Genomic DNA, 26,211 nt, shown 5'->3' with positions numbered 1-26,211 from the left:
GGGTGACTGAATGGGAGTGAGAAATGCTTTGATAAAGCAATGGTGCAAAACACAACGTTAGAGATATTTTATGTAATGAGAATTGTACTTTATGAAACTATGGCTGGACAATTTAGACCATGGAGGGCTGCTCCAGTCTAGCCAATGAATGGGAAACACTGATTATAATCATAATCTAGTTACCAGTTGAGACTCATTTTTATAATCTAAATGGTTTGATAATGATTTATCTGTGGCAAATTTAAAAAAGTAAGTTAGTGGTCCTCTGGTTGATTATAAACCATCACACCTATTTGTTTCTTTCTCAGCTGGTGATGGAGTACTGCCTAGGCTCAGCCTCCGATCTCCTAGAAGGTCTGGATAACATTTTAAAACTATGTTGAAATTTTGTCTCCCCCTCCCCTTATATCTTATTTGTAAAAAAAAAAAAAATCTTTCCTTTGAAGTTCACAAGAAGCCACTCCAGGAAGTAGAAATAGCTGCTATTACCCATGGTGCATTGTTGGGTTTGGCATATCTTCATTCCCACAATATGATCCACAGGTAAGCAACAACATCTTGAGTAGACACGTGTTTTGTTCTCACACGCACTTGACTTGAAGTACGTGCCATACTGTAGTCACCATTTTAACAAAACATGTGGCCAGGTTTGTTTTGTATGTATCTCTGAAAAGTGTCTTCTGTAGTTTTTTATTAATTTTTATGTATGAGGTAACTGCTTTTGTTTGGCCCCAGAAACATTAAGGAAGACATATGGAGACTGTAGAGGAGCTGTATCAAATCAATTGGCACATCAAGCCAAGCTCTCAGCCCTCTTGGAATAATTTTTTTCTTTACTTTTACTCACCACAACGTCTGTCTTTAAACAACCCTTTTTTGCCTTGCCTTGGTATTTTCTTCTGTTGAATTTTGACATGGGTGTACCTTTTTCTCTGTCAGGGATGTAAAAGCAGGGAACATCCTCTTGACAGAACCTGGTCAGGTGAAGCTGGGTGACTTTGGCTCTGCATCCATTGTTGCACCTGCCAACTCGTTTGTGGGGACCCCTTACTGGTTAGACACAAGTATTTAATTGAAAACCCCTTGCAAATAACCTTGACTTTAAGTGTTAATGTCTAAATATCCTATTTATCTTTATTCTGCTAGTATCCTTACCTGTTGTCGATGGCTGGGTAATCATTATTTGACAGCATACAGTATACCGTTCCCCTGGATTGACTAGGATAAGTAGCTCAAAATACATTTCTGTAATTAAAACTAGCTGGGGCCATATACTGACATTTTGATACTTGGGTGAGAATAGTTTCATATTGTCATCCACAAGCTTAATATCCTAACATAGCAGAACATATTTACTTTTATGGTGTTTAATTTTGATCAGATACATCCCAATCCCCTTTGACAGGATGGCCCCTGAAGTTATCCTGGCCATGGATGAAGGCCAGTATGACGGCAAGGTGGACGTCTGGTCTCTGGGCATTACATGCATAGAGCTAGGTAAGCCATTTCCAGCCATTTCAAAATCAGATGACCATCTTCTGCCCAGACCAGAAAAGTGAAGAATGTGTTTTGCCTCCAAGGGGTGATGGGGCTCCTAAAAGTGTTGGGCGACAGCCTTCTGCCTTGCTCCAATACTGCTCACACTGGAAACTCTTGGTTTGATCAAGGACTTTACATTCTGTTGTAAATGTGTGAGGATTGCTGACTTGGTTTTGGATTTTGTTGCGTGAGCAACTATACCAATTAATTGGAACGTGATTTTTATGCCATTTGGCTGTACGTACAAATGTACATACATTTACAAGAGCAAGTTAAACAGAATGGAGCAATAGTTTAACATTGTTAATTATCTAGTATTACTTCTACTTTAATACCCATCTTAATACCCTTTTACTTCCTCACTTTTCCCCCATATTTGTATTCCTTTCTATTATATTCCAAACTATATTTTTATTTTTTGTATTATCCACATCTCTCAACTTCTGTCATTCTAGCTGAAAGAAAGCCTCCTCTTTTCAACATGAATGCTATGAGTGCCTTATATCACATCGCCCAGAACGAGAGTCCCATCCTACAGTCCAATCACTGGTGAGAATAATTTCAGTCTTTCCTGATTTCGCTGCTCATTCTTATTGTTATTTCTATATATATGTTATTTTATATTTAAATTGTTGTATTCTTAGATTGTTTAGTTCTTAGAAATAGTTAAACTTTTGTACTTTTACTTAATTTAAGATTCGTATATGTTTAGTGTTTTGCACCAGTAGATTATTATACCAGTAGATTATTATACCACACAAATATATATATATTACACATGGTTTTCTAAGGGTACATCCATGCGTTTTCTAAAAGTGCTCTTTGGAGACTCCTAGAGGATCCTTGGTTGACCCATGGTCGATTACTTTTCATAATTGTTGGCTCTAATAAAAGACTGGTATGAGAGAGCTGTCGAAGGCTATGGACAGGACATGGAAGCTCCAATCTAAAGGTCAGAGTGCAGTGGCCATTTTGAGACTGAGATTATAGGAATCTTTACATCTGCAGTTAGAACAGAGTTTATGTGAATGACTGGAGCGCAATTGGCGATCACTTAAGATTGATGCAACCAGAGTCCATGGGTATTTATCAATGTAATACTGTGTTTTGGACTAAATATTTAACTTGATTGGATTATTTGGACCTTTGACAATGTACCCAGTCAATTTTTGTTGGGATGTTATGTATAAGTGGACAACTGTGAGGTTCAATAGATGAGTCGTCTCTGTTCAGTTTCGATTTGTTAACATGTTGGTGGTCAGACAAAGACGTTGATTGTAACTTCTGTTGCGACTCAATCTTGAAATGGTTTACATCAATAGAATCACAAGAATCATAGCTTTCCAAGATATATGGTATTTGTACATATATAAATCGAGTAAATTTGTGTGTAGCATAGTTTTAGTACTGAACAATCCTAGGGGCCGCCGGCAGGCCGTGGACCGCCAAGATGTTAATGAAACCTTATTCTCGATCTCTCCCACTGACATTCTTAACTCGCCACCTCTCCCATTATGAATGAACCCTTATTCTGATCTCTCCTACTATGAATGACTACGTTCTCTCCGTTCATTGCAGGTCAGACTTCTTTTGCAACTTTGTGGACTCCTGTCTACAGAAGATTCCCCAGGACAGACCTACTTCTGATGTGTTACTGAATGTGAGACTATACACACTTTTTCTCATCTGCTTAACTACTGTTTGCGTCCCTCCTCATGACAGAAATTTCACTTTGGGTTTAAATGAATAATTAGCTTAATTATACTTTTCCACAGAAATCTATTAATTTGTCCAGACACTGTAACTCCATGCAGGCATGCACACACACAATATCCACATGGTTTCAGCAGAGTAAAGGTCAGGGCAGACAAGGGAATGACTTTTGTTAAACTCTACTGCCTCCTCATCTTTCTCTCACTCCATCCCCCCTCGTCCCAGCATCGGTTTCTTTGCCATGAGCGGCCGCTCACAGTGGTGATGGACCTGATTGCGAGGACCAAGGACGCGGTGCGGGAACTTGACAACCTACAGTATAGAAAGATGAAGAAGATCCTCTTCCAGGAGACTCAGCACAATGGGCCCACACCTGAGGGAGAGGAGGAGGAGGTAATGAATGACAACACAGAGATGTGAGGAGGGAAAGAGTTTCTGACTAAAGATAAGGAGATAGACTGTTACAAGTAAAGCCACTAGTTGTGAATGAAACGAGGAAGATCTGTAACTGAATGGCCTACACTGAGGTCATTATGGAGTGTTCATGAGTTGTGGGTGAAGAGGTAAAAAATTATGAAATTACATATGTGCATATTAGGAGGTGGAGCAGTACCTTTTGCGGACAGGCACAGTAAACAGCATGGAAAGCTCCCAGTCTGTCCCGTCCATGTCCATCAGCGCTAGCTCCCAGAGCAGCTCTGTCAACAGCCTGGCTGACGGCTCAGATGACAGCAACGAGATTGCCATGATGCAGGAGGGGGAGCACACGGTCACCTCCAACTCCTCTATCTTGCATCGCCCATCTGTAAGTGTGTCTGTGCTTGTGTGAATGTATTTTCTTTTGTTTAGGGCAGTAATTCTATATGAATTTTACATTTAACTCATACATTTTAGTGATGTTTCATTGAACCCAAATAGCCCAGTCTCACTGCTGACATTTTACCACATGCACCATTTATTTTTCAGTGTAATGTCCAATATAGGTAGTCAAATTTTTCACATCCAATCCTATTAATGATTTGTCCGTTGTTGGAATTTCACTCGTTACTAAGCTTACATGCTGATATGTTTGCATTAAAAAAAATAAATAAAATCAAAACACTTGACACTCATCATAAAATTACAAAACTCAAATAAGCTGGTACTACACCATCTTACCATTACTATACCTTCTGATGATTGGAATGAGAATATGCTGTTTGTTTGTCATAGGGCCAGGACAACATCTATGATGACCCCTACCAGCCTGAGTTAGAACAGCAGCAGGCTTCATCTGCTGGACGCCGCCGGGCCTGCTACCGAAATCGAGACCACTTTGCTACTATCCGCACCGCATCTCTGGTGAGCAAAACTCTAACCTCAAACCACCTCCATCCAAACATATACCTGGTCCTTAATTGTCTATCAGAGCCCTGCGGTTTAGCTCCGAGCCTAAAGGCAAGGTTATTAGAGGGGGGGGGCGGGGCGGGGGGGTCAAAATAATTCCTTTGTTAATAATGTTACACAGAACTTTATTATATTGAATATTAATAAAAAATGATTCACACCTTCACAAAATCCCCACGCCCAACCCAAAATCCACACATTTAACACCCTATACAAATTTCACACCCCATTCAAGTCCTGTCTGCCAAAAACCAAAGAATAGAAATGAGTTCCCTTGTCCTGAGACCTGCTTTCTTACCTGCCTGTTTCTACATATGTTTGTCCATGCTGCAAGTCAATCTTTACGGAAATATAAAGCAAATCTATAAAAACAATAATATAACTAATAAAAGTAGTAAAACCCTTATGTTCGTTCAGGGACTCTAACCCTTTTTTACCGGAGAGGACTTTAACCGGTCCTTGACAGGACTCAAACCTCTCACTTCTTTTGAAACACAAAAAAATCGTTCAGGGACTCTAACCCTTCTGTACCAGAGAGGACTTTAACCTATCCTTCTTTTGAAACACAAAAACTTGTTCAGGGACTCTAACCCTTTTATACCGGAGAGGACTTTAACCTCTCCTTCTTTTGAAACACACACCAAAAATAATAATAATAAATATAGCTGCAAGCAGCGATGCGGGTTCCTCCGCAAAATGGAAAAATATTATAAACATGTACACTGTAGAAGATCGAGACTTGGACAACAAGAGAGCAAAACTACTTCATGTTTGGCCAACAATAATAGGCTGAACGGGGATTTGAACTCATGAGCATAAGGTTACAAGTCAATCTCTCTAGCCTCTCTGCTACACACCAACTGATGAGATTTTATGAATAGTAAGGGCTGAGTATTAACTTTTTATAGGATATTGAAACTCTTCTTGGGTTGATCTCTTTCCAGACTCTCAGTCAATGCACAACTAACAATAGTCGTGGGCAACAGTGCTAGGGCAGAGCTCATGTTCAGCTCCTTGCGAAAATAGCCTGTGACAGTACAGCAGCCGACTCTCTGGTCCCATTAAACTACACAACATGCACAATCAGGGTGACCAACAAGATTATATTAAGTAACAAACAATAACATTACAAACATCTAACTGAACGAACACAACAATTGAAATCCCTCGCACGGCTGTTGTAACCAAACTATTTTCCACGTTTTTTGACATGCCGCACTGCATGCTGGGTACCCAACCTTTGTCAGCTTTGGGACAAAGGTTAAGAAACGGTTGACATTTCAAGGTGAAATGAAATTGCGCATGGTATTTCAGAATGATGTCTGCCTGTTTAACTAAACAAGTAATAAAAATTATGACAGGCCAAAAGACTGTGCCTGGATTCGAACCTGTGACCTTGCACTTTGTAGGACACCGTTTCAACCCATTGAGCTACCCTCAAGGATGACAATACATGGTCAGTTACTGTACGAAAAAAGGCCGTTTCTCCTGTAGCATGGATTGTTCGATTCGGCCAAAGTTTAAACATCTGTAATTCAATGATCTTTTGACATATCAAGGTGAAATTGCGCATGGTACTTCAGAACGATGTCATCCTGTTTAACTAAACAGATATTCAAATTTAAGACAGGCTCAAACACTGGCTGGATTCGAACCTACAACCTTATACTTTACAGGTCACCATCCCAGCCCATTGAGCTATTCTCAGTGTTGAATATTGTCATGTTCAGTTACTGTATAAAAAAGTAAGTTGTTTCTCCTGTGGTAAGCGTTGTTAGATTCAGCCAAGATTGAAACACCTCTAATTCAATCATATTTTGACATACCAAGGTGAAATTGTTTATGGTACTTCAGAGTGATGTAATCTTGAACCCTATTAGGTTTGAAAAGCCATCAGTCAAAATTATATTTGATTTATTGACACAAAGAAATTGAGGCAATGTGTACAGCCATTTTGTATTTGATTCAATTGCCTTAAGTAACGTTTTTAAATACGTCAATGATACATATCTGTACAACATTTCAAGTCAATTGGAGCTTTGGTTCAAGAGAAGAGGAATTTTGAAGGTTTTCCCAAATTATCACTGTACAGGAAAATCCATTGTGGCGGACCTTATGGGTCCTTGAGGCTTTTTTGTTCCCCATGAGAAATAAGCCATGTATACCATAGGGGTGGAACAGTACACTGAAGTCACGGTTTGGTTCATACTGCGGTTCAGACATCACGGTTCGGTACGAGTTCGGTACAACGGAGGGAAAAGCAAAACAAACCAGGTTCCTCTACGAGTGAATACGGGTAAATTACAATTGCGTCAGTGGTTTTGGGGCCCTATTTGTATGTGTATCTAATGGTTGGTTAAGCACTGTAGGGAGGAGAAGTTTGACTTTTTTTTGTCTCGTTCCAGTGATTGGCACACCTGGGTGATGGCGTCGGATATTTTTAGTAATTTAGCACATGCCAGATGCGTTATATGCGTTAGCACGTTAGATGTATTTCCACTCACATACCACGTGCGGTGATGTCAGTAAGAGGCTAGGCACTGAGTTATGAACACTGAGTTATGAAAGCCAGATTACCTAATTTATTGTTAAAATAATGTCAAAACAGTAAACGCAGTAAACAGTACAAGCAGTAGCCTACAGCCGCTGACTGTTAGCACAGCCACATAGCCAATCTTTTCTTCATACCAGTCTGTTTGAAACGATCGAAAACATGTTGTCCCTTTTGCTGCAGTAGTCCATCTAGGTCTGGCGTAGACCTCCCTCTTGCTATTAAATCATTTTTTGAATAAAATAAAGTTTGGAGAAATTCCTCAACTCTGTGATATCGGCAGACACCACTGCTGTCATTTTGACTTGAATTTTGCGGGGATTATAGCTGCGCAAATGTCCAGTAATATCTCGATTTTAATTGGTCCATGTTTGATACATAACGTAGGTGATTAGTAGCATAACATTACGTGCGAAGGCACAGCAGAGTTGTGCTTTTCAACGTACATGTTGAAGAATACAGGATCGAAGTGTGCAAGTGAGTTTTACCAGAGCCTGTTTAAGGATATAGACATATTAGACACTCTGTTTTTTTGCTTGCCGTCCGCAGTGAACGGACAGTAAAAGCACTTCTTATTTAAAAAAATTGTATTTGATTATGCATAACTACTACATTTGTCATCGTAACGTCTAAACAATTGAAATAACACACATATTGCATATATAAAGCCACCTGGGAGTCAGGTGGCTGAGCAGTTAGGGAATCGGGCTAGTAATCAGAAGGTTGCCGGTTCGATTCCCCGCCAAGAAAATTACTTTGTGTCCTTGGGCAAGACACTTCACCCTACTTGCCTCGGGGGAATGTCCCTGTTTACTGTAAGTCGCTCTGGATAAGAGCGTCTGCTAAATGACTAAAATGTAAATATAAATCACAAGAATAAACAGTAAAAATACAAATACAAGTTTATTAATTAAAGTTGTTTACTAAACATTTTTACGTTTAAATTTTGGCAGGGAAGGCAGTGCCTACCTTGCCTACCCAGACTGCAAGTCACTGCCCACAACTGCTGAACAACGCCGACACACAGTGCTTGTCTTATACACCACTCTCTCGCCTGTACTACTGTAACCGAATGGGAAACCGAAGTTTTCCCAAACTTGCAATCTTAAAGAGGCCGGCGGGTCCTCTATCTCTCGTGGGTTGCCACCACTCGCCCATACTCGTCCTTAGTGCTGCTAGCTATGTCTGACTCACGGCGGCGCCAATCAGAGCTACTGATTACATGTCCCTAAAGAACACGAGTATCTAACAGTAGTTCCGCATTACATTAATTAATTTGCACGCAAGTCTATTTATTTTTATACCGTGTATTCTCTATTTAATTTCATGCACCGAACCGTGACGCCTGTACCGTACGGTTCAATACGAATACATGTACCGCTCCACCCCTAGTATACCAATTTTCAGGCATTTTGGAGTAATGGGGCGCTGGGGAAATTACAACCGGAGGAACCTTAAATATAGCTGCAGCCAGCAATGGTGTGTTCCTCCTCAACAGTGCTATTAACTATTAAAAAAAATGGACATGACACAGACAAGTATTTCATACATGTACACAACATTTCAAGACAATTGGAGCAATGGCTGATTTTAAGTTATTTTTTGAAATTCTTCACAAGTTGTCACTGTAGAGAAAAATCCATGCTGTCGACATTATGGGTTCTTGAGACTTTTTTGTTCCCCATAAATTATAAGGCATGCATACCAACTTTCAGACATCTTGGCCTGATGGGGTCAAAATGAGGGACTGACCGATATGCGTTTTTCAGGACTGATGCCGATTATTACAGATCAAGTAGACCGATAACCGATATTTTGAACCGATATACAGTGGGGAGAACAAGTATTTGATACACTGACGATTTTGCAGGTTTTCACACTTACAAAGCATGTATAAGCCTGTAATTTTTTATCATAGGTACTCTTCAACTGTGAGTGACGGAATCTAAAACAAAAATCCAGAAAATCACATTGTATGATTTTTAAGTAATTCATTTGCATTTTATTGCATGACATAAGTATTTGATACATCAGAAAAGCAGACCTTAATATTTGGTACAGAAACCTTTGTTTGCAATTACAGAGATCATACGTTTCCTGTAGTTCTTGACCAGGTTTGCACACACTGCAGCAGGGATTTTGGCCCACTTTTCCATACAGACCTTCTCCAGATCCTTCAGGTTTCGGGGCTGTCGCTGGCAAATATGGACTTTCAGCTCCCTCCAAAGATTTTCTATTGGGTTCAGGTCTGAAGACTGGCTAGGCCACTCCAGGACCTTGAGATGGTTTTACGGAGCCAGTCCTTAGTTGCCCTGGCTGTGTGTTTCGGGTCGTTGTCATGCTGGAAGACCCAGCCACGACCCATCTTAAATGCTCTTACTGAGGGAAGGAGGTTGTTGGCCAAGATCTCGCGATACATGGCCCCATCCATCCTCCCCTCAATACGGTGCGGTCTTCCTGTCCCCTTTGCAGAAAAGCCCAAAGAATGATGTTTCCACCTCCATGCTTCACGGTTGGGATGGTTTTCTTGGGGTTGTACTCATCCTTCTTCTTCCTCCAAACACGGCGAGTGGAGTTTAGACCAAAAAGCACATGACCTTCTCCCATTCCTCCTCTGGATCATCCAGTTGGTCATTGGCAAACTTCAGACGGGACATGCGCGTCACATTACGTGTGATTGCTTTCTTTGCTGCTGCCGTAAATATTCTCAACAGGTATTTATCATTTCTAGGAAGTTCTTCTGGCATATCGCCCAAATAAAGTGATAGACACGATCCTGGAATTGGTAAATCAAAAATATGTTGTATAGTTTCCCAAACCCTCTCCCAGAACTTATCAATCTTCGGGCAGGCCCAAAAAATGTGGTAGTGATTTGCATCCACTTCCCCGCAACCCCTCCAACATGTATGTGTCAGTGATGTTTGATGTGATTTTAGTTTAGGTGTGATAAAAAAACGGACAAGGTTTTTCCAACAAAATTCACGGCAATAAGATGAGCAGGTAGTTGAAGACATATTTTCACATATATTTTCCCATTGTTGGGGGGATATTCTTTCCTTTATTTCTTTTTCCCATTTCTCTCTGATGTAATTTGTGGAACTGCCTCTTCCCTTAACTATTCCCTGGTAGTCTTGAAATCACTGACTTAGAGCCAATGGTGTAAGTCTGTGTGATCAACTGTATTATGTCATTCGGCATAGTATTTGCTTCTTTTTTACCCATTTCTTTAAAAAAGTATTGGCGTAGCTGTAAATATCTGAAAAAATCTTGTTTTTCTAAATTGTATTTTTCTCTTATTGTCTGAAAACTGTGTAGTCTATTGTCCTGTATCAACCTGCAAAAAGCTGTGATTCAGCTGTGTAACGGATTCAAGTCCTCCTGATGAGTTGTTTTCCTAATTTTCGGTCACCAATCATTGCTTGTATTGGGATAGCTCCACACTTCCTCTCCATCTCCTTCCATCCTGCGCTGCAGGATTTTAATCCATGACGGCGTAGTGTGTTACTAATGGTTTTCTTTGAGACTGTGGTGCCAGCTCTCTTCAGGTCATTGACCAGGTCCTGCCATGTAGTTCTGGGCTGATCCCTCACCGTCCTCATGATCATTGCTGCCCCACGAGGTGAGATCTTGCGTGGAGCCCCATACCGAGGGAGATTGACCGTCATCTTGAACTTCTTCCATTTTCTGATTATTGCACCAACTGTTGTTGCCTTCTCACCAAGCTGCTTGCCTATTGTCCTGTAGCCCATCCCAGCCTTATGCAGGTCTACAATTTTATCCCTGATGTCCTTACACAGCTCTCTGGTCTTGGTCATTGTGGAGAGGTTGGAGTCTGTTTGATTGTGTGTGTGGACAGGTGTATTTTATACAGGTAACGGGTTCAAACAGGTGCAGTTAATACGAGTGGAGAACAGGAGGGCTTCTTATAGAGAAACTAACAGGTCTGTGAGAGCCGGAATTCTTACTGGTTGGTTGGTGATCAAATACTTATGTCATGCAATAAAATGCAAATGAATTACTTAAAAATCATACAATATGATTTTCTGGATTTTTGTTTTAGATTCCGTCACCCACAGTTGAAGAGCACCTATGATAAAAAAATTACAGACTTATACATGCTTTGTAAGTGGGAAAACATGCAAAATCTCCCCACATTATATGTCTAGTGTAAAAATTTAAGAATAAAAAGGCCTCTGACAAAGACTCTTTAAATTATTTTAAACATATCTTTAATTCTGAGAACTGTTAATAATAACAATATTAATAATAATAACAACAACATAAAAAGTGCAGGGAGCATCCAGTAGCATTCAGTAAACATTTTGTAAAACTTAAAGAAGTCAATTTAAACCGCAACAAATGAACAAATAATGGAAAATAAATGTAACAGTTCGCTGAAGTTTTATAAGATGATAAAATGGGTAACAATTAGTAGTCCCAATCCAGCAGCACCAGGTTGTGGTGCAGGAAGCAGAGCTGCTTGGCATGCTCTCCAGTGAGCTTGCTTCTTATCTTGTCATAAATTGCAGACACTTCACTGAAGACACACTCGGGACTAGGGACTGATGAGGGTGGTGAGCAAAGAAATGTTCTTGCTTCTTTGGCAAGTAGCTTATTATTAGCTAATTATTGTAGCTCACCTCTAGTGTCACTTCCTCAATGGGAATGAGTGTTCAACCAAATTGGACACAATGTCCCACTGGTGAGCAGCTGGATATGTAAAACCGCCGTGTTCCCCAGAGTGTTCCAATGCCCTTTGCAGAATGTGGAGTGTTGAATTCCACCTTGTTGGGACTGCCTGGATTAAGTTGTGCTCTGGTAGGCCAAGGTCCCTCTGGATGTTTCTCAGGCACTGCTTGGCCAAGATGGGATGTTGGGAGTGAGTGACACATTTCTTTAGCATGGCAATCACATCTATCACAGCACTTTGGCTGGCAAAACCATCATTCACCACCAGCTGCAACGTATGTGCTGTGCAGCTAAGGTCTTGAATATCTGTGAGCCTCAAACACTTCACCATGTTTCCGCCATTGTCCCCCAGGACCAGAACTACACGGTCTTTGGTAATTTCCCATTACTCCAACATGTGCAGGAATGTTTTTGATGTATTCCCCAGTATGGCATCCATGCATTACTCTTGTATTTAAAACAACCTGCCTTCTATTGGGAGTTAGATGGCTGAGGGGTTAGGGAATCGGGCTAATACTCAGAAGGTTGCCGGTTCGATATATATATACCCTACCGTTCAAAAGTTTGGGGTCACCCAGACAATTTCATGTTTTCCATGAAAACTCACACTTTTATTTATCAAATAATTTTCAAAATGAATAGAAAATATAGTCAAGACATTTACAAGGTTAATTATTATTATTAGAAATAATAATTTTTATTTGAAATATAAATTTTGTTCTTCAAACTTTGCTTTCGTCAAATAATGCTCCATTTGCAGCAATTACAATATTGCAGACCTTTGGCATTCTAATTCTAATCCTTCTAATCATCCATTAGTCTTCTAAGGCAATTAGCAAACACAATGTACCATTCGAACACATACTGTAATAGTTGCTGGAAATGGGCCTCTATACACCTATGTAGATATTTAATTAAAAACCAGACATTTTCACCTAGAATAGTCATTTACCACATTAACAATGTATAGTGTATTTCTGATTAATTTAACGTTATCTTCATTGAAAAAAACAGTGCTTTTCTTTGAAAAATAAGGACATTTTTAAGTGACCCCAAACTTTTGAACGGTAGTGTATATATGAGTATTTTACAACTTTTTAGATCTGGCTGCAATGAATGCCCATATTCTCTAGGAGTGCATGAAAGTAACAATAAACTAAATGAAATGTATTCTTGATCTGTAAGGATCAGAATGCAATTCTTGGAATATTGGGTAACTTGACTTGAGTAGACTATGTTGAAAGGAATTGTTGAGACAAAATCTCCGCAAACGATCATTTGAAGGGGGGATGGGATATTGCACCTTTTCCAATAGACAAAAACGACACGACAAACGCTTTAGTATGGCTACAGAATGTACTAATTAGAAGGATAGCAAGTAACAATAGTATGGTTTTAGCGTTGCTATATAATGCTAGTGTATAGTGTAATGCTAGGTAACTTAGCCCGGCAGCTAACTAAGTTAGCTAGTTACCGTTTCGGAAATATAACTAACGCTGTGGGGACCGTTGGAAATATCTGGAACTCGCTCAGCTATGGGTTAATCAGTATATTATCCACTGCCTAGTATACACTGCCTGTCTTGTCATTCCGAAAGGTTGTAAAATGTAACAGGCTAAGCATGTCGCCCATCAAGTAAGCCTGTAGCTTATCACTCCCAAACTATTTACACTTGGCTCTCATTTTTGCGAAACTTGGACCGTGTGCTGACAATAAATGAATAACAATACATGTTCGTTTGTCATCTACCATCGAATGTTTGTTGTCCCTGTGTGTTTATGCTTTTGACTGGGGACAACGACAGTCAGCCAACCATAGAATGTTAATAATGTCAGGCTATGCATTTATAGACCAACTGCAGTCTAACATCTTGTGACATCCTATAGGCTGTAATACATTACATTTTGCTGAATGATTGTAGGGCTACACAACAAACGTTCTAATGAAGTAATCACCGACTAATGCCACGGAAATTAATGACAAATTGACGAAGGCAAGCTTTCCGACCTTGCCTTGGCTCTTTGCAAGAAACACCAACAACGTCCCTGTCTGAAGACTTGTGGGGTCATTTGACCCTTTGTGCTCTAAATAAGGAAAACTGGCTTGGTAGTAGTAGTAGTTTTTTATTTGTCGTTCAACCATATAAAGTTAGTACAGTACACAGCAACTAGACAACATTCCTCCAGGACCATGGTGCTACTTAAAAGCAACGTAGGACTAACACAGACCAACCAAGAACTACACATTCCTACATTCCTATATAAACTGCATACATTCCTATATAAAGTACATTTCTACAGAAGACAGGACAATATTGAGGTAGCAGTCGGGTATAAAGTGACAAGGAATTGAGTGCAATTTAATCCAACTCTGACGGTGGATGGTGTACAGGTCTGTGTGTATCAGCTTCTAGTGTTAAAAGGAAACTACCACAACTGGAGGATTAATAGGTGTTTTTTTTTTATCTGGTGCAGACAGCCATGTGCCTAAAAACGCCTAAACAGCATACCCAAAGTAAATTGGAAGCTGTTCTTGAACCATTTGGAGTACATGCATGTAAATGATCTCTTTTGAAAGCTGACACTCTGAAGTTATGTCCCCTGTTGTCAGGACCCCTGTCAGTCCTTCTAGTGTTGAGTAATAGAAGCTTGAACAAGGAAAGTGAAAATTTCTATTTCCGCCTAGATTTTGTTTTGAAAACAGAGGCCTGAAAAAGTCAAACATAATACCACAATATATTCATATTTGACACATGTTTTTATAAGAGTACATCCAGGAATTTTCTAAAAGGGTCTTTTGGAGACTCCAAAATGACCCTTTGTAACCAAGGTCAAGGTCAAATAAAAAGGTATTATTTTTCATAATTGTTATCTCTAATGAAAGGTGGTACTTAGAACTATCATATATAATAGCTAAATCCCTAATTAGTATTACTGAAACACAAAAACTGAAGCATGAACACATTGGAGTGCTTTATCTGATTCCAAGGATTGGCGCACAAAGAACACTGATTCTGTCAACCATATTGCGCAATCGACTGTTATTTTGAAGGCTCCACAGACGCATACAAATGAGGTATTGGCATTTTCAGCTAGCTGTCAGCTACAAGGCTAACAAGCTAATTTCAGAGCCAGTCGAAGCCAGTTCGAGAAATTTGTTTAGAACGAGTGGGGGGGGGGGGGGGCGGGGGGGGGGCGCAGGACGCACAGACCTAGTTGGCTTTAGAGGGCTGTCAACGGGGCATGGAAGCCCCTATTGGGTCAAACAAGGTGTCAATCAAAAGGGGAGGGTTCAACGGACATTTTTTTATTTTATTTTTTGACAAATATTTTTATTGGTTTCACAGGTTACAAAAAAAGGACAAATTACATCAAGGCTTATTTTCTATTTTCCTTCAAAAGCACACCCTTTCAACCCCCCCCCCCCCCCCCCCTCCCTCCCTCCCCAGTCAGCCATACTACACTGTCTACGCTGTACAGAGAATGGAAAAAACACAAAATATAAATAAATAAATAATAATAATAATACAATATAATGTACAATGCAACATACATTAGATATGACAAAAGCCATTGGGGAAAGACAAACAAAGGGGGGGGGGGGGGGGGGGTTCAGTAAAACAAATCAGAAAGGGAATAAGGCAACAAGGTCAGATTGTAACCAAAGTATCCTGAATATGATGATAGTGCTCATTTATCTTCAAGGGTTTTTAACTCTTTTATGTATTCCAGTGTTGGGTTCCAATTTAATTCAAATTTCTCCGGAGATCCTCTTAAATTGTACTTAATTTTTTTCTAATTTGAGAAACATCATAAGATCTTCTAGCCATTTGGACGCCGAGGGGTCAAGTGGTGACTTCCATCCTAGAAGTATTCTCCTCCTCGCTAGTAAGGACGCGAAAGCAATAGTGTCTTTTGCCCACTTCGTGAAGTTCTCATGATTTGGTATTACCCCAAAGATACCGACTTCTATACTTGGTGACAATGTAACACTTAGAAATTTGGACAAATGACTAAAAATATCTGTCCAGTAATCACAAAGGCGAGGACAAGACCAAAACATATGTGTCATGTTTGCTGGGGATAAATTACATCTGTTACAAGTGTCTGTGACATTATGATATATTTTGGAAAGTTTAGAGTTAGTATAATAAGTGCGATGGATCACCTTAAACTGTATTAAACTCAGCCTTGCACAAGATGTACTCCCATTCACTCTGCTGAGTGCCTCCTTCCAGTCATTGTCAGTTATAGGGCAACCCAGCTCCTCTTCCCAGTCTTTTCTTTTCTGATCTAGTGGGGTAACTGTGAGTTGGGAAATTGAAGAATATATTCTGGAAATTAGGCCTTTTTGACTGGTAGGAATGTCCAAAATTGAGTCGACTGCTGAATCAGGTGGGGTGGTTGGAAAAACTGAATTATTCAGCTTGGCAAAGTTACGGATCTGGAAATAACGAAAAAGATGTGACTGTGGAAGGTTAAACTTCACTGAGTTTGGCAAAGCTATCAAAGGAATTATCAGTGTAAAGGCCTCTTAAATTTGTAAGGCCCGACCTTTGCCAAAACAAAAAGGCTGCATCAATACTGGGGGGAAGAAAAGGATGGTTGTTGCAAATGGGAGTATGGTTAGATACCCCCTTGAGGCCAAAAGTTAGTCTAAATTGAGACCAGATCCTTAACGTAGTGATAACAATAGGGTTGCCTGTGTATTGAGTTGAATGAATGGGTAGTTTAGATGTGAGCAAAGCCAAAAGTGAAGTGGAAGGACATGAACTAGCCTCAATCTCACACCAATTTAGCGTCGGCATCTGAACCCATAGAATCATTTTTTGTATGTTGGCTGCCCAATAGTAATTTCTTAAGTTTGGGAGCCCTAGTCCACCAACTGACCTGTCTCTTTGTAAAAACCCACGCTTGATCCTGGGGATCCCATTTTTCCATATAAAGGAGGAGATCAGTTTGTCAAAAGAGCTAAAGTATGATTTTGGCAAAAAGACTGGCAGACACTGAAAAAGATATAGAAATCGTGGACGTACATTCATTTTTATGCAATTTATCCTACCTGCAATTGTTAAATGCAGAGCCTTCCACCTTTCCAAATCTAGTTTGATCTGTTCCATTAAAGGTAGAAAATTGTTTTGGTAAATAGTTGACAAATGTCGACAGATATTCACCCCTAAGTATTTAAAGCTGTCTCCAGACATCTTAAAGGGAAGATCTCCGTCGATAATTTGTGGAGCTGGGTTATTAACTAAAAAGCATTCACTTTTTGAGTAGTTCAGTTTATAGCCTGAAAAGATACCAAATCTGTCTAATAGTTCAATTATGCGAGGGATAGTGGTCAGTGGATCAGACACAAACAACAATAAATCATCTGCATAAAGTGAAAGTATATGCCTGGTGTCACCTCTAGAAATCCCCTGATTATAGTTGGTTGATTTAAGTGCTATAGATAATGGTTCGATCGCCACAGCAAATAATAGGGGACTCAGGGGACAACCCTGACGTGTAGACCTGGAGAGAGTAAAGTATTGAGAACTCATTCCATTTGTATTCACTGAAGCTTTGGGTGAAGTATATAGTAACTTTATCCATGAAATGTATTTAGAACCCATACCGAATCTGTTAAGGACATCAAACAGATACCCCCACTCCACCCTGTCAAATGCTTTCTCAGCATCTAGTGAGACCACTACCTCTGAAGTTTCAACAGGAGCCGGGGACAGAAGGATATTAAGAAGTCTGCGAATGTTTGAGAAGGAATGGCGATTTTTCATAAATCCTGTCTGGTCAGACGATATAATGTCCTGTAAAACAGATTCCAATCTCAGTGCAAGTATTTTAGCCAGAATTTTATAGTCGTTATTCAAGAGTGAGATCGGCCTGTAGGAACCGCACTCATTACTGTCTTTGTTTGGTTTCAACAATAAAGTTATGGAGGCCTCTGTGAGGGTTTGAGGTAAGGTTCCCTGATTCAAGGAGTCATTAAACATGTTAAGAAGAAGAGGGCTTAGTTTATCAATGTGTTTTTTAAAAAGATTTATAGGGTAACCATCTGGGCCAGCCGCTTTGTTGCTTTGCATCAGTTTAATTTCATCAGTAATTTCACTAATTTTCAGAGGTTGATCCATAATATTAGCTTTGTCAGGAGTGATGGATGGAAATTCCAAATTATCAAGAAATTCCGTCCTGTATGTGTCAGTGTTAGAGGCTTCAGAAGTGTATAGATTAGAGTAGTAATTTTTAAAGGTATCATTAATGACAGATGGGACTATTGTAAGTTCTCCTGAGGAAGTTCTTATTTGTTTAATTTGTTGAGATGCTGTTTGACTCTTGAGCTGGTGAGCTAACAGTCGTCCTGCCTTCTCACCATGTTCATACAAAAAACCTCGTGAGCGCAATAGTAATTTTTCTGTCTCATGTGTTGTAAATAGATTATAATCCATTTGCAAATTTTGTCTCTCTTTTACCAGCTCTGGGGATGGTGACACTGATAGTTTGTTATCCAGATGACTAATACTTTCCATTAGCTTCTCTTGTTTTTGTCTTCTTATTTTATTTAAACTTGCAGAGTACGATATAATCTCTCCCCGAATAACCACTTTTAATGTTTCCCAAAGCAAAGATGGAGATATGGAATCTGAGTTGTTGTTAATAAGGAAATTATCAATTGCTGCAGAAATCATGCAATTAAAGGCATTATCATTAAGCAGTGTGCAATTCAACCTCCAGGGGGGGCGTGTTTTTTGTAAGAATCTGAAGGAGAGGTCAAGAAGCAATGGCGCATGATCGGATATGACTATGGTTGAGTATTCTGTGTGACTGACAGTTGGAAGGAGATCGTTACTAATGAAAAAGTAATCTATTCGTGAGAAACTTTTATGAACCTGAGAGTAAAATGAAAATTGTTTCTTATCAGGGTAGCGGAAACGCCAAGGGTCCACACTTCCTATTTGGTTCATGAAAGATGAGAAGGCTTTGGCCATTTTAGATGGTGGGTGTTGTCTGGAGGGGGATCTGTCCAGTAAAGGATCCATTGCACAGTTAAGGTCACCCCCCAAAATTAGTTTATGATAGCTCAAATCTGGAAGAGATGATATCAGCTTTGTAACAAATGCCTCATCATCCCAGTTGGGCGCATACAAGTTTACAAGAGTGACTGCTTCATTGTTAAGACAGCCTGTAACTATAATGAATCGGCCTTGATTATCAGCGAATGTATTAGATGGGGTAAACTGATTTTTTTTATGGAATAAAATAGCTACACCCCGCACTTTGCTGCTAAAGTTGGATTGAAAACATTGGCCAGTCCACGATGCCCTCAATCTGTGTTGATCTTTAGAGATCAGATGTGTCTCCTGCAGGAAAGCCACATATGTTTTCAAATGTTTTAGATGAGATAAAATTCTGCCCCTCTTGACTGGGCTATTAAGCCCTTTAACATTCCAGGATACAAACCTCAGGTTTGCTCCTTCACCTTTTATTATGTTGGCCATATGTAATAGTAAGAGGAGTGTAAAATAGTGACACTGCCTTGGTATGAGAAGATGAGAGCAGGGGAAGGGGAGGAAACGGAAGGGGAGAGAGAGGGAAAAAAAACTAAAAACAAACATACAAAATAGGGGACATATATACCAACAATTGTAGCGAGGCCATACCCACCCACCACCCCCCTCCAAATCGTACACATCCACCCACCCACCCATTCCCTTCCCAGAAAAAAAACCCACATTAAACTCTCAGAACGGAGAGTATACAATACTAATGCAAAATCTAACGTTCCTAAGCATGTTTTCAGAACTAGAACTAGCAGCAGGATATTACAAAACGAGTTACTTCTAGGCGGCATGCAACACGATCCCTAGTACATGAGCTAGGGGGCTCCTATTTAAAACAATGAATCCTGTGATTCAGAAACTAAGATCAGTGAGAGGTATAATATAGGCCTATAAGCTAGGTTAATGTACCCCTTCATATTGTTAACGGTTACTGTGTAAAGCTTATTGTATTTTTAAAGAAGTAAGAAAAGAAAAGAAAATAGGCCTATAACAAAATAAGATTTAGAGAGTCATCTTCGAAAGAGTACTTACAATAGTGTCTAATCAGTCAAAATCAACAGAAAATGTTAGCTTGGTGGCTGTAACAGACAACTCGGGATGAGGCCGGTCTCTTCTCCTTTGCAGCATACTAGACAGGGGTGTTGATGTGCTGGTCATAAAAGTCCTGGGCTTTTTGTGGCGAATCAAAGTAGTAGTCTTGATCTTGGAAAGAGACGTGAAGACGGGCTGGGTGTAGCAGGCGAAACTTTATTCCTTTCAGATACAGGGAGTTTTTTATCGGGTTAAATGACGCTCGTTGTTTGGTCAGTTCAGCACTGATATCAGGGTAAACTCTCAGTTCAGAATCACGATACGTCATCTGATGTTTCCTGGCCCATCTCAGGACTTTCTCTTTCTCTTGAAAACGAAGGAATTTGACGATAAAGGCTCTAGGCTTCTCTGTATTATTGTATCCCGGTCTGCGGAGGGAGCGATGAGCTCTCTATCTCAGGTGGGCTATTGAAGACCTCGGAGCCGGTCACCGTCATCAGCAAGTCAGACACAAACTTCGTTAGGACCTGGCCTTTCTCACTCCCCTCGGGTATGTTGATTATTCTCAAATTCGAACGCCTGGATCTATTTTCAAGATCGTCGACTTTATCCAGAAGTTTACCGCATTGGGATTGAAGCGTTTTAGCTGTGGTCTCCATCTCGGTGAGTTTTCCAAAGTTTTCCCCAGCCAAAACTTCTGTATAGTGAGACGGCTATTAAACGATGACACCTGCTGTCTCAGAGAATCCACCGATGATTTGAGGGATTCTGTTGACTCGCGGATCAGAACTGCCACATCGGTCTTAAAGCTTTCACGTTGATCATTGAGTAGAGCTTCGAGGTCGCTTTTGGTAACCGGGCTGTCTTCTTCATGTTTGCTAGCCCATTCAGCATCTCTGGCTGCCATGTTAGCTAACTTAGCAGAAACGTTAGCTCGAGTACCTTGCTGTTTCGGTTTGTTCATTAGGCCTATCTCTTGACACTCCCGTGTAAAAAGTATGTGTAAATGTTCAGATTTAGGTCAACAAAGATAGAGGAAAATAAGTTTAAAGGTCGTTCAGGTTAATGATATGAAAAGTTTAGCCGGAGCCCCCTTTCGCACGTCTGCTCACCACCTCGTCATGCCGGAAGTCCTCCAACTGACATTTTGATACCTTCATATTGTAAATACTCCGTTGCTAACCGGAAAAAAGAACAATTTTATGTGAACAAGTTGTTTCTTCAGTCGGCTAACTTGCATAATGAAACAAAGGATAATGGCTATTCATGAACGTAAAACATTGTATTTGGACGAATTACTTTACATGGTTAGATACTTTGAACCCTTGGGACTTACGCAGATCAAGTTTTGATGGCATGATTTGCACACCTGGACCTATTTAAACACTTATATTTATTATATTATATTTAATTATAGGTCTACATATTAGACTAATAACACATTGTTCCACACGGTAGGTCTACTACAAATTTTATTAGCTTGTAGATAAATTACATTTTAACAACGAACTCGCTCGGTATTCGTTCGTGCAATTGGCTGTCAGCGGTCGATGCTAGAGATGCTCCGATCAGGTTTTTTGGTGCCGATCACGATCACTGAAATCAGTATTGGACGATCCGATAATACCGATCACCGATCACGGTGTCGATTTAAGCATTCTATTTATTGTGTAGCATTATTTATGAAATTAATTATTCTTAACAACATTGGTATTGTATTTTAAGTATTTAAATTACGAAACGAGAGAGTATCATGAATTGACAACCATCCGTTCTATTGCAGGGAACGTGCAACATTCCAGTGTAGAAGCTCTCTCGCTTACTATAAAATGTGTAAATAATAATAAATATTAAAATAATAATAAAGATATACATCTTTAAATAAATAAAGCTGCAAGCAGCAATGGGGTGGCCAAGCAGGTCAGATGACCCAGAAGAAACTTTCGACATCCTCAGAAGAGTGTTCCAAGTATATGCAGCAAGTTTGGCGTGAATCCATCAAAGATTTGCTGAGATACGACACAACTTTCTGTTTGGCGGCTCTGCTGCCGATTTCGATTGGCTGTACCGGACAAACGGTTTCGAAAATCTAAAATCATTTTGATAGTTTGTGTGAGGATTGCATTGACTATAGCTTGTAGCTTGACTACAGGTAACTAGCGACTGCGGTGTACCTGGCTTCCTTTGCAGTGGCTTACAGTCTCGCTAAACAGAGAATCAGAGACATGACAAGCTCGTCGGCTTTGGCTGGATTCGAACCTCTGATGTTGCCGTTGCCAGGACACCAACTTATCCTAGTGAGCGATTCTTAGTGCTGCAAATCACGGTTCAGTTACTGGGTAAAAATATAAGCAGTTTCTCCTGTGGGAAGCGTTGTCAGATTTGACCCAAGTATAAAAAGATGTAATTCAGTCCTATTTTGACATGTCAAGGTGATTGTGGTCTGAAGATAATCTGTGCCAAATCTGGTGAATATTGGATACATTGTGTAGGAGTAGGGAAAAAAGTTTAATTCATTCAAAATGGCGGCCTCATCAATTCGTCTGGTATCATGCGTTAACATGCGTCAGACACGGGATCTCCTAAGATATCACGAGACATAGGAATCACTTAAATACGACAAACAAATCAACAGTTATTGGTCAAAACACAGTTTTGCCTATTGTAGCGCCCCCTAGACCTCAAATGACTCTACCTTTTTCGGACCTCTTAATAACAGGGTCATAAATCCATACACCAAGTTTGGAGTCAATGCATCAAAGATTCACTAAGATATGACCTCATTTCCCTTTTTCTGGATCAGTTGCTGAATTTGATTGGCTGTAACTAACAAACGGTTGTGAAAATCAAAGCTCCAGGGGATAACTTTTGTGAGGCTTGGTCTGAAGATCATCTGTGGCAATTTTGAAGAAGATTCGTCAAGAATTGTAGGAGGAGTAGCAAAAAAACTTTTCTCCTTAACATTCAAAATGGCGGAGAATCTATATGACTGGGTATGACGTCATAGAGTGCGTTGAACTTGTCTTGATCCAGGGAATCCAATGATACCTCATTTTGGAAAATGCGGCATATGGTTCAAAGGTAACGTGTGTAAACACACCTTCAACTTTGACCCATTGGTGGCGCTAGAGTATATCTATCTGTATAGTGTCTCACTCTCTCACTTCACTCATTTCACGCACGCACTCACTCACTCGGAGAGGGGGCATACTAGAGTATTCAAACCTTACTTCTGATCAAGCAGCATCACTGGAAGATTTGCCTTGATAAATATAAACATATCAGCATTTTTAGGGGTCAACCTGTTCCTCTTCTCATCTAAAATATGTCCTGCTGTGCTGAAAAGTCGCTCGCTATCTACACTTGTACAAGGTGCGGAGAGGAAGACTCGTGCTGCTTGTGCGAGAGCAGGAAAGCGGTCTTTATTGGCCTTCCAAAAAGCAGTGGCTGTTCGTGACTGTTTTCGTTCGAATGCGGGTCTCACAGAGTAACGTCGCACATGTGCGACTCTGAAAATTCCAACTTCCATCAACCACATAATCGGCCTTAGACAGATATTCAGAATAGAACTCCGCAAGCGCTCTAACTTTCCGAGCAGCATCCAGGGTTTTTCCTGCATAGAGAAAATGTTGGCGTGCGCCAAAGCCATTTTCCCGAGCGCCAAAGGCAAAAAAAAGTCTGCGATAAAAAAAACGCATGCAATGCATGTCAGCGAATATGTTCTCAATAGTATGTTTTAAGTAGGCTACAGCCGAACCCTCGTTCTGTTTTGATCCCCTCGTTCTGTTGATTCGATAGCGATTGCTGCCCTTGCTCAGGTTTGTACTTTAGGTGCATTATTATGCTGAAGTACTTTTAATGAATAAAAAGGTTTATTGTTATTATTTTCTACAGAATGCTTAGCCTATCAAGATCAAATGAAGCAGGCAGTGTACATGCTTCAGAGTGGCCTACCTTAATCGATAGGCTAGGCTACTGACCATTTACAATAAGTACAGGGAGTCAGATGGCTGAGCGGTGAGGGAGTCGGGCTAGTAATCTTAAGGTTGCCAGTTCGATTCCCAGCCGTGCCAAATGACGTGTCCTTGGGCAAGGCACTTCACCCTACTTGCTTCGGGGGGAATGTCCCTGTACTTACTGTAAGTCGCTCTGGATAAGAGCATCTGCTAAATGAGTAAATGTAAATGTAAGTTGTTACGTCAATTATTAATTGGCAGCATTTGTGCCATACTTTGAGTGTAAGGTGTCTTTAAGTAGCCTAACTTTATTGCTTTAGGGGAAATAGGATGAAAATATGTGCAATATTACATAAGCTATTAGACTATTACATTAACCTGTTCCGAGAATATACATATACATTTTTTTATTTTTTTTGGAGCACCGAAGACCCATTTTGACCCAGGAAAAACCCTGGCATCAGGGTGACAAAAATGTTTCGGGTTCATCACAGCAAATTTCTCAGCCATTCTCCTGAAATCAGCAAAGCGATGCTCAAACTGCGAAAGTTTACTCAACGTCTATCCTACTGTAGGCTACGTCTACTACGTCTCTACGTCATGTAAACAAATTGAAAATGTATATATATTTAGTAAAATTGTCTTTTAGTTAATCCCCATGCTTTATGGAGTAACAGTGCCCAAGACTTATGCACAGTACTGTATATCAGTTGTTTTGGATTAGTGAACAAGTAGTCAGTGGTGTCTTTTACATGGTTGATTAATTGATTAAAGGACCAACAAGACTACTGTAATAGTGCTTTGACATGTTCTTACACGGTCTGTTCAAATACTATACATAATCTGTTCAGGTGACACGCCAGATCCAGGAGCATGAGCAGGGGTCAGCGCTACGTGAGCAGATGTCTGGCTATAAGCGCATGAGGAGGCAACACCAGAAGCAGCTGATGGGCCTTGAGAACAAGCTGAAGGCAGAAATGGACGAGCATCAGCTGAGACTGGACAAGGAGCTAGAGAACCAGAGGAACAGCTTCACTGGTGAAGGGGACAAGCTGGGCAAGAAACACCAAGCCATCCTGGAGAAGGAGGTGAGGAGGGAGGGACAAGCTGACTAACGCCGCACCAGGTGTCAGGAATATTAATCTATCAAGCATTGCACAGTCAGTCGGTGAACAAGTTTAAGAAAGCTTTATTGCTTGCGGCCGGCCCACAAGGAGACAAAAACATCACACGCCATTGTGCTACAAAGTTTGTCTGCTAGCATGTTGCGCTAGCTACCTGTTTAAGCAGCCCCACTCTTTACAGTCATTGGTTAAGACAAAGGCATGCAAATGTCCCATGGCTCTTCTTCATTGGCTCCCTTGCATAGACGTGGCGCGCGTGTGTGCGTGCGTGTTTACACGTGTGCGTGTTTATGACATCAACCCTGATTGAAACACAACAACAGGATCTCCGGTCCTGGGGTCGTAAACTCCTTCACATAGGTGTCAACAAATGGTCACCAGACCTTGCGTCTCCACCTATAGTCCTTGTCACAAAGTATCTCCTTAAAACAACCACACCAACCCCCTTCTTCTAAGTCCTCAGCCCTGTATGTTTACCCAGAGTTCAGATTTGGGTTTAGGCCTCTCTTTGCACCCAAGGAATACTGAACATAGAATCATTCTTATACAGGATAAATGTGTTACATCTTCAATTTTTCCAACACCAGGCCATAATAGGGAAAGAGCTACGGATAGGGGTGGCAAAGTAGCATGGGGGACTTTGGTAAGATGTAAAAATGGTTGGATAGTTTCATTCTAAAAGGAACATTGTCAGGAGTCAGGTGGCTAAGCGGTTAGGGAGTCAGGCAATCAGAATCAGAAGGTTTCCGGTTCGATTCCTGGTCGAGCCAAAATGACATTGTGTCCTTGGGCAAGGCACTTCACCCTACTTGCTTCGGGGGGAATGTCCCTATACTTACTGTAAGTCGCTGTGGATAAGAGTGTCTGCTAAATGACTAAATGTAAACATTCTTCTTAGTGGTAATTTATTTAGGATGCTATATAAAAAAACGTTTTTACATTATTTCACAAGTTGTCTTTATTCTTGCATCTGTCTAGACAAAAGCAGCATTAGCAGAGGAGAAGAAATTCCAGCAGCACATCCTTGGTCAGCAGAAGAAAGAGCTCACCAGCCTGTTGGAGTCCCAGAAACGCCAGTATCGACAGCGTAAGGAGCAGCTCAAAGAGGTAGGATTCTTACTAGTTGTCCATTCATGTTGAAATTTTTACCAGGCAAAAAAAAGC

At 40.4% G+C, this 26,211-nt stretch overlaps 1 protein-coding gene across 3 annotated transcripts in view; it reads left to right on the top strand.

Annotated features, from left to right (window-relative positions):
• The window catches only part of taok2a (TAO kinase 2a), a 110,223-nt gene that overhangs the window by 52,649 nt on the left and 31,363 nt on the right, over positions 1-26,211 (top strand). For all 3 annotated transcript variants that reach the window (XM_062453407.1, XM_062453399.1, XM_062453390.1), the window contains 11 exons: positions 309-354; positions 447-543; positions 940-1,053; positions 1,406-1,497; positions 1,995-2,088; positions 3,118-3,199; positions 3,478-3,645; positions 3,851-4,057; positions 4,465-4,593; positions 24,775-25,011; positions 26,026-26,154. In XM_062453407.1, coding sequence (XP_062309391.1) covers positions 309-354; positions 447-543; positions 940-1,053; positions 1,406-1,497; positions 1,995-2,088; positions 3,118-3,199; positions 3,478-3,645; positions 3,851-4,057; positions 4,465-4,593; positions 24,775-25,011; positions 26,026-26,154 — 1,395 coding nt within the window. The remainder of the gene's footprint in view (positions 1-308; positions 355-446; positions 544-939; positions 1,054-1,405; positions 1,498-1,994; positions 2,089-3,117; positions 3,200-3,477; positions 3,646-3,850; positions 4,058-4,464; positions 4,594-24,774; positions 25,012-26,025; positions 26,155-26,211) is intronic.

The sequence above is a fragment of the Osmerus eperlanus genome, chromosome 2 (assembly GCF_963692335.1).
Source record: "Osmerus eperlanus chromosome 2, fOsmEpe2.1, whole genome shotgun sequence".
In the NCBI taxonomy this organism is placed as follows: Eukaryota; Metazoa; Chordata; class Actinopteri; order Osmeriformes; family Osmeridae; genus Osmerus; species Osmerus eperlanus.
The sequence above is the reverse complement of the archived record's forward strand: the minus strand, read 5'-3'. Positions and strand labels throughout refer to the sequence as shown.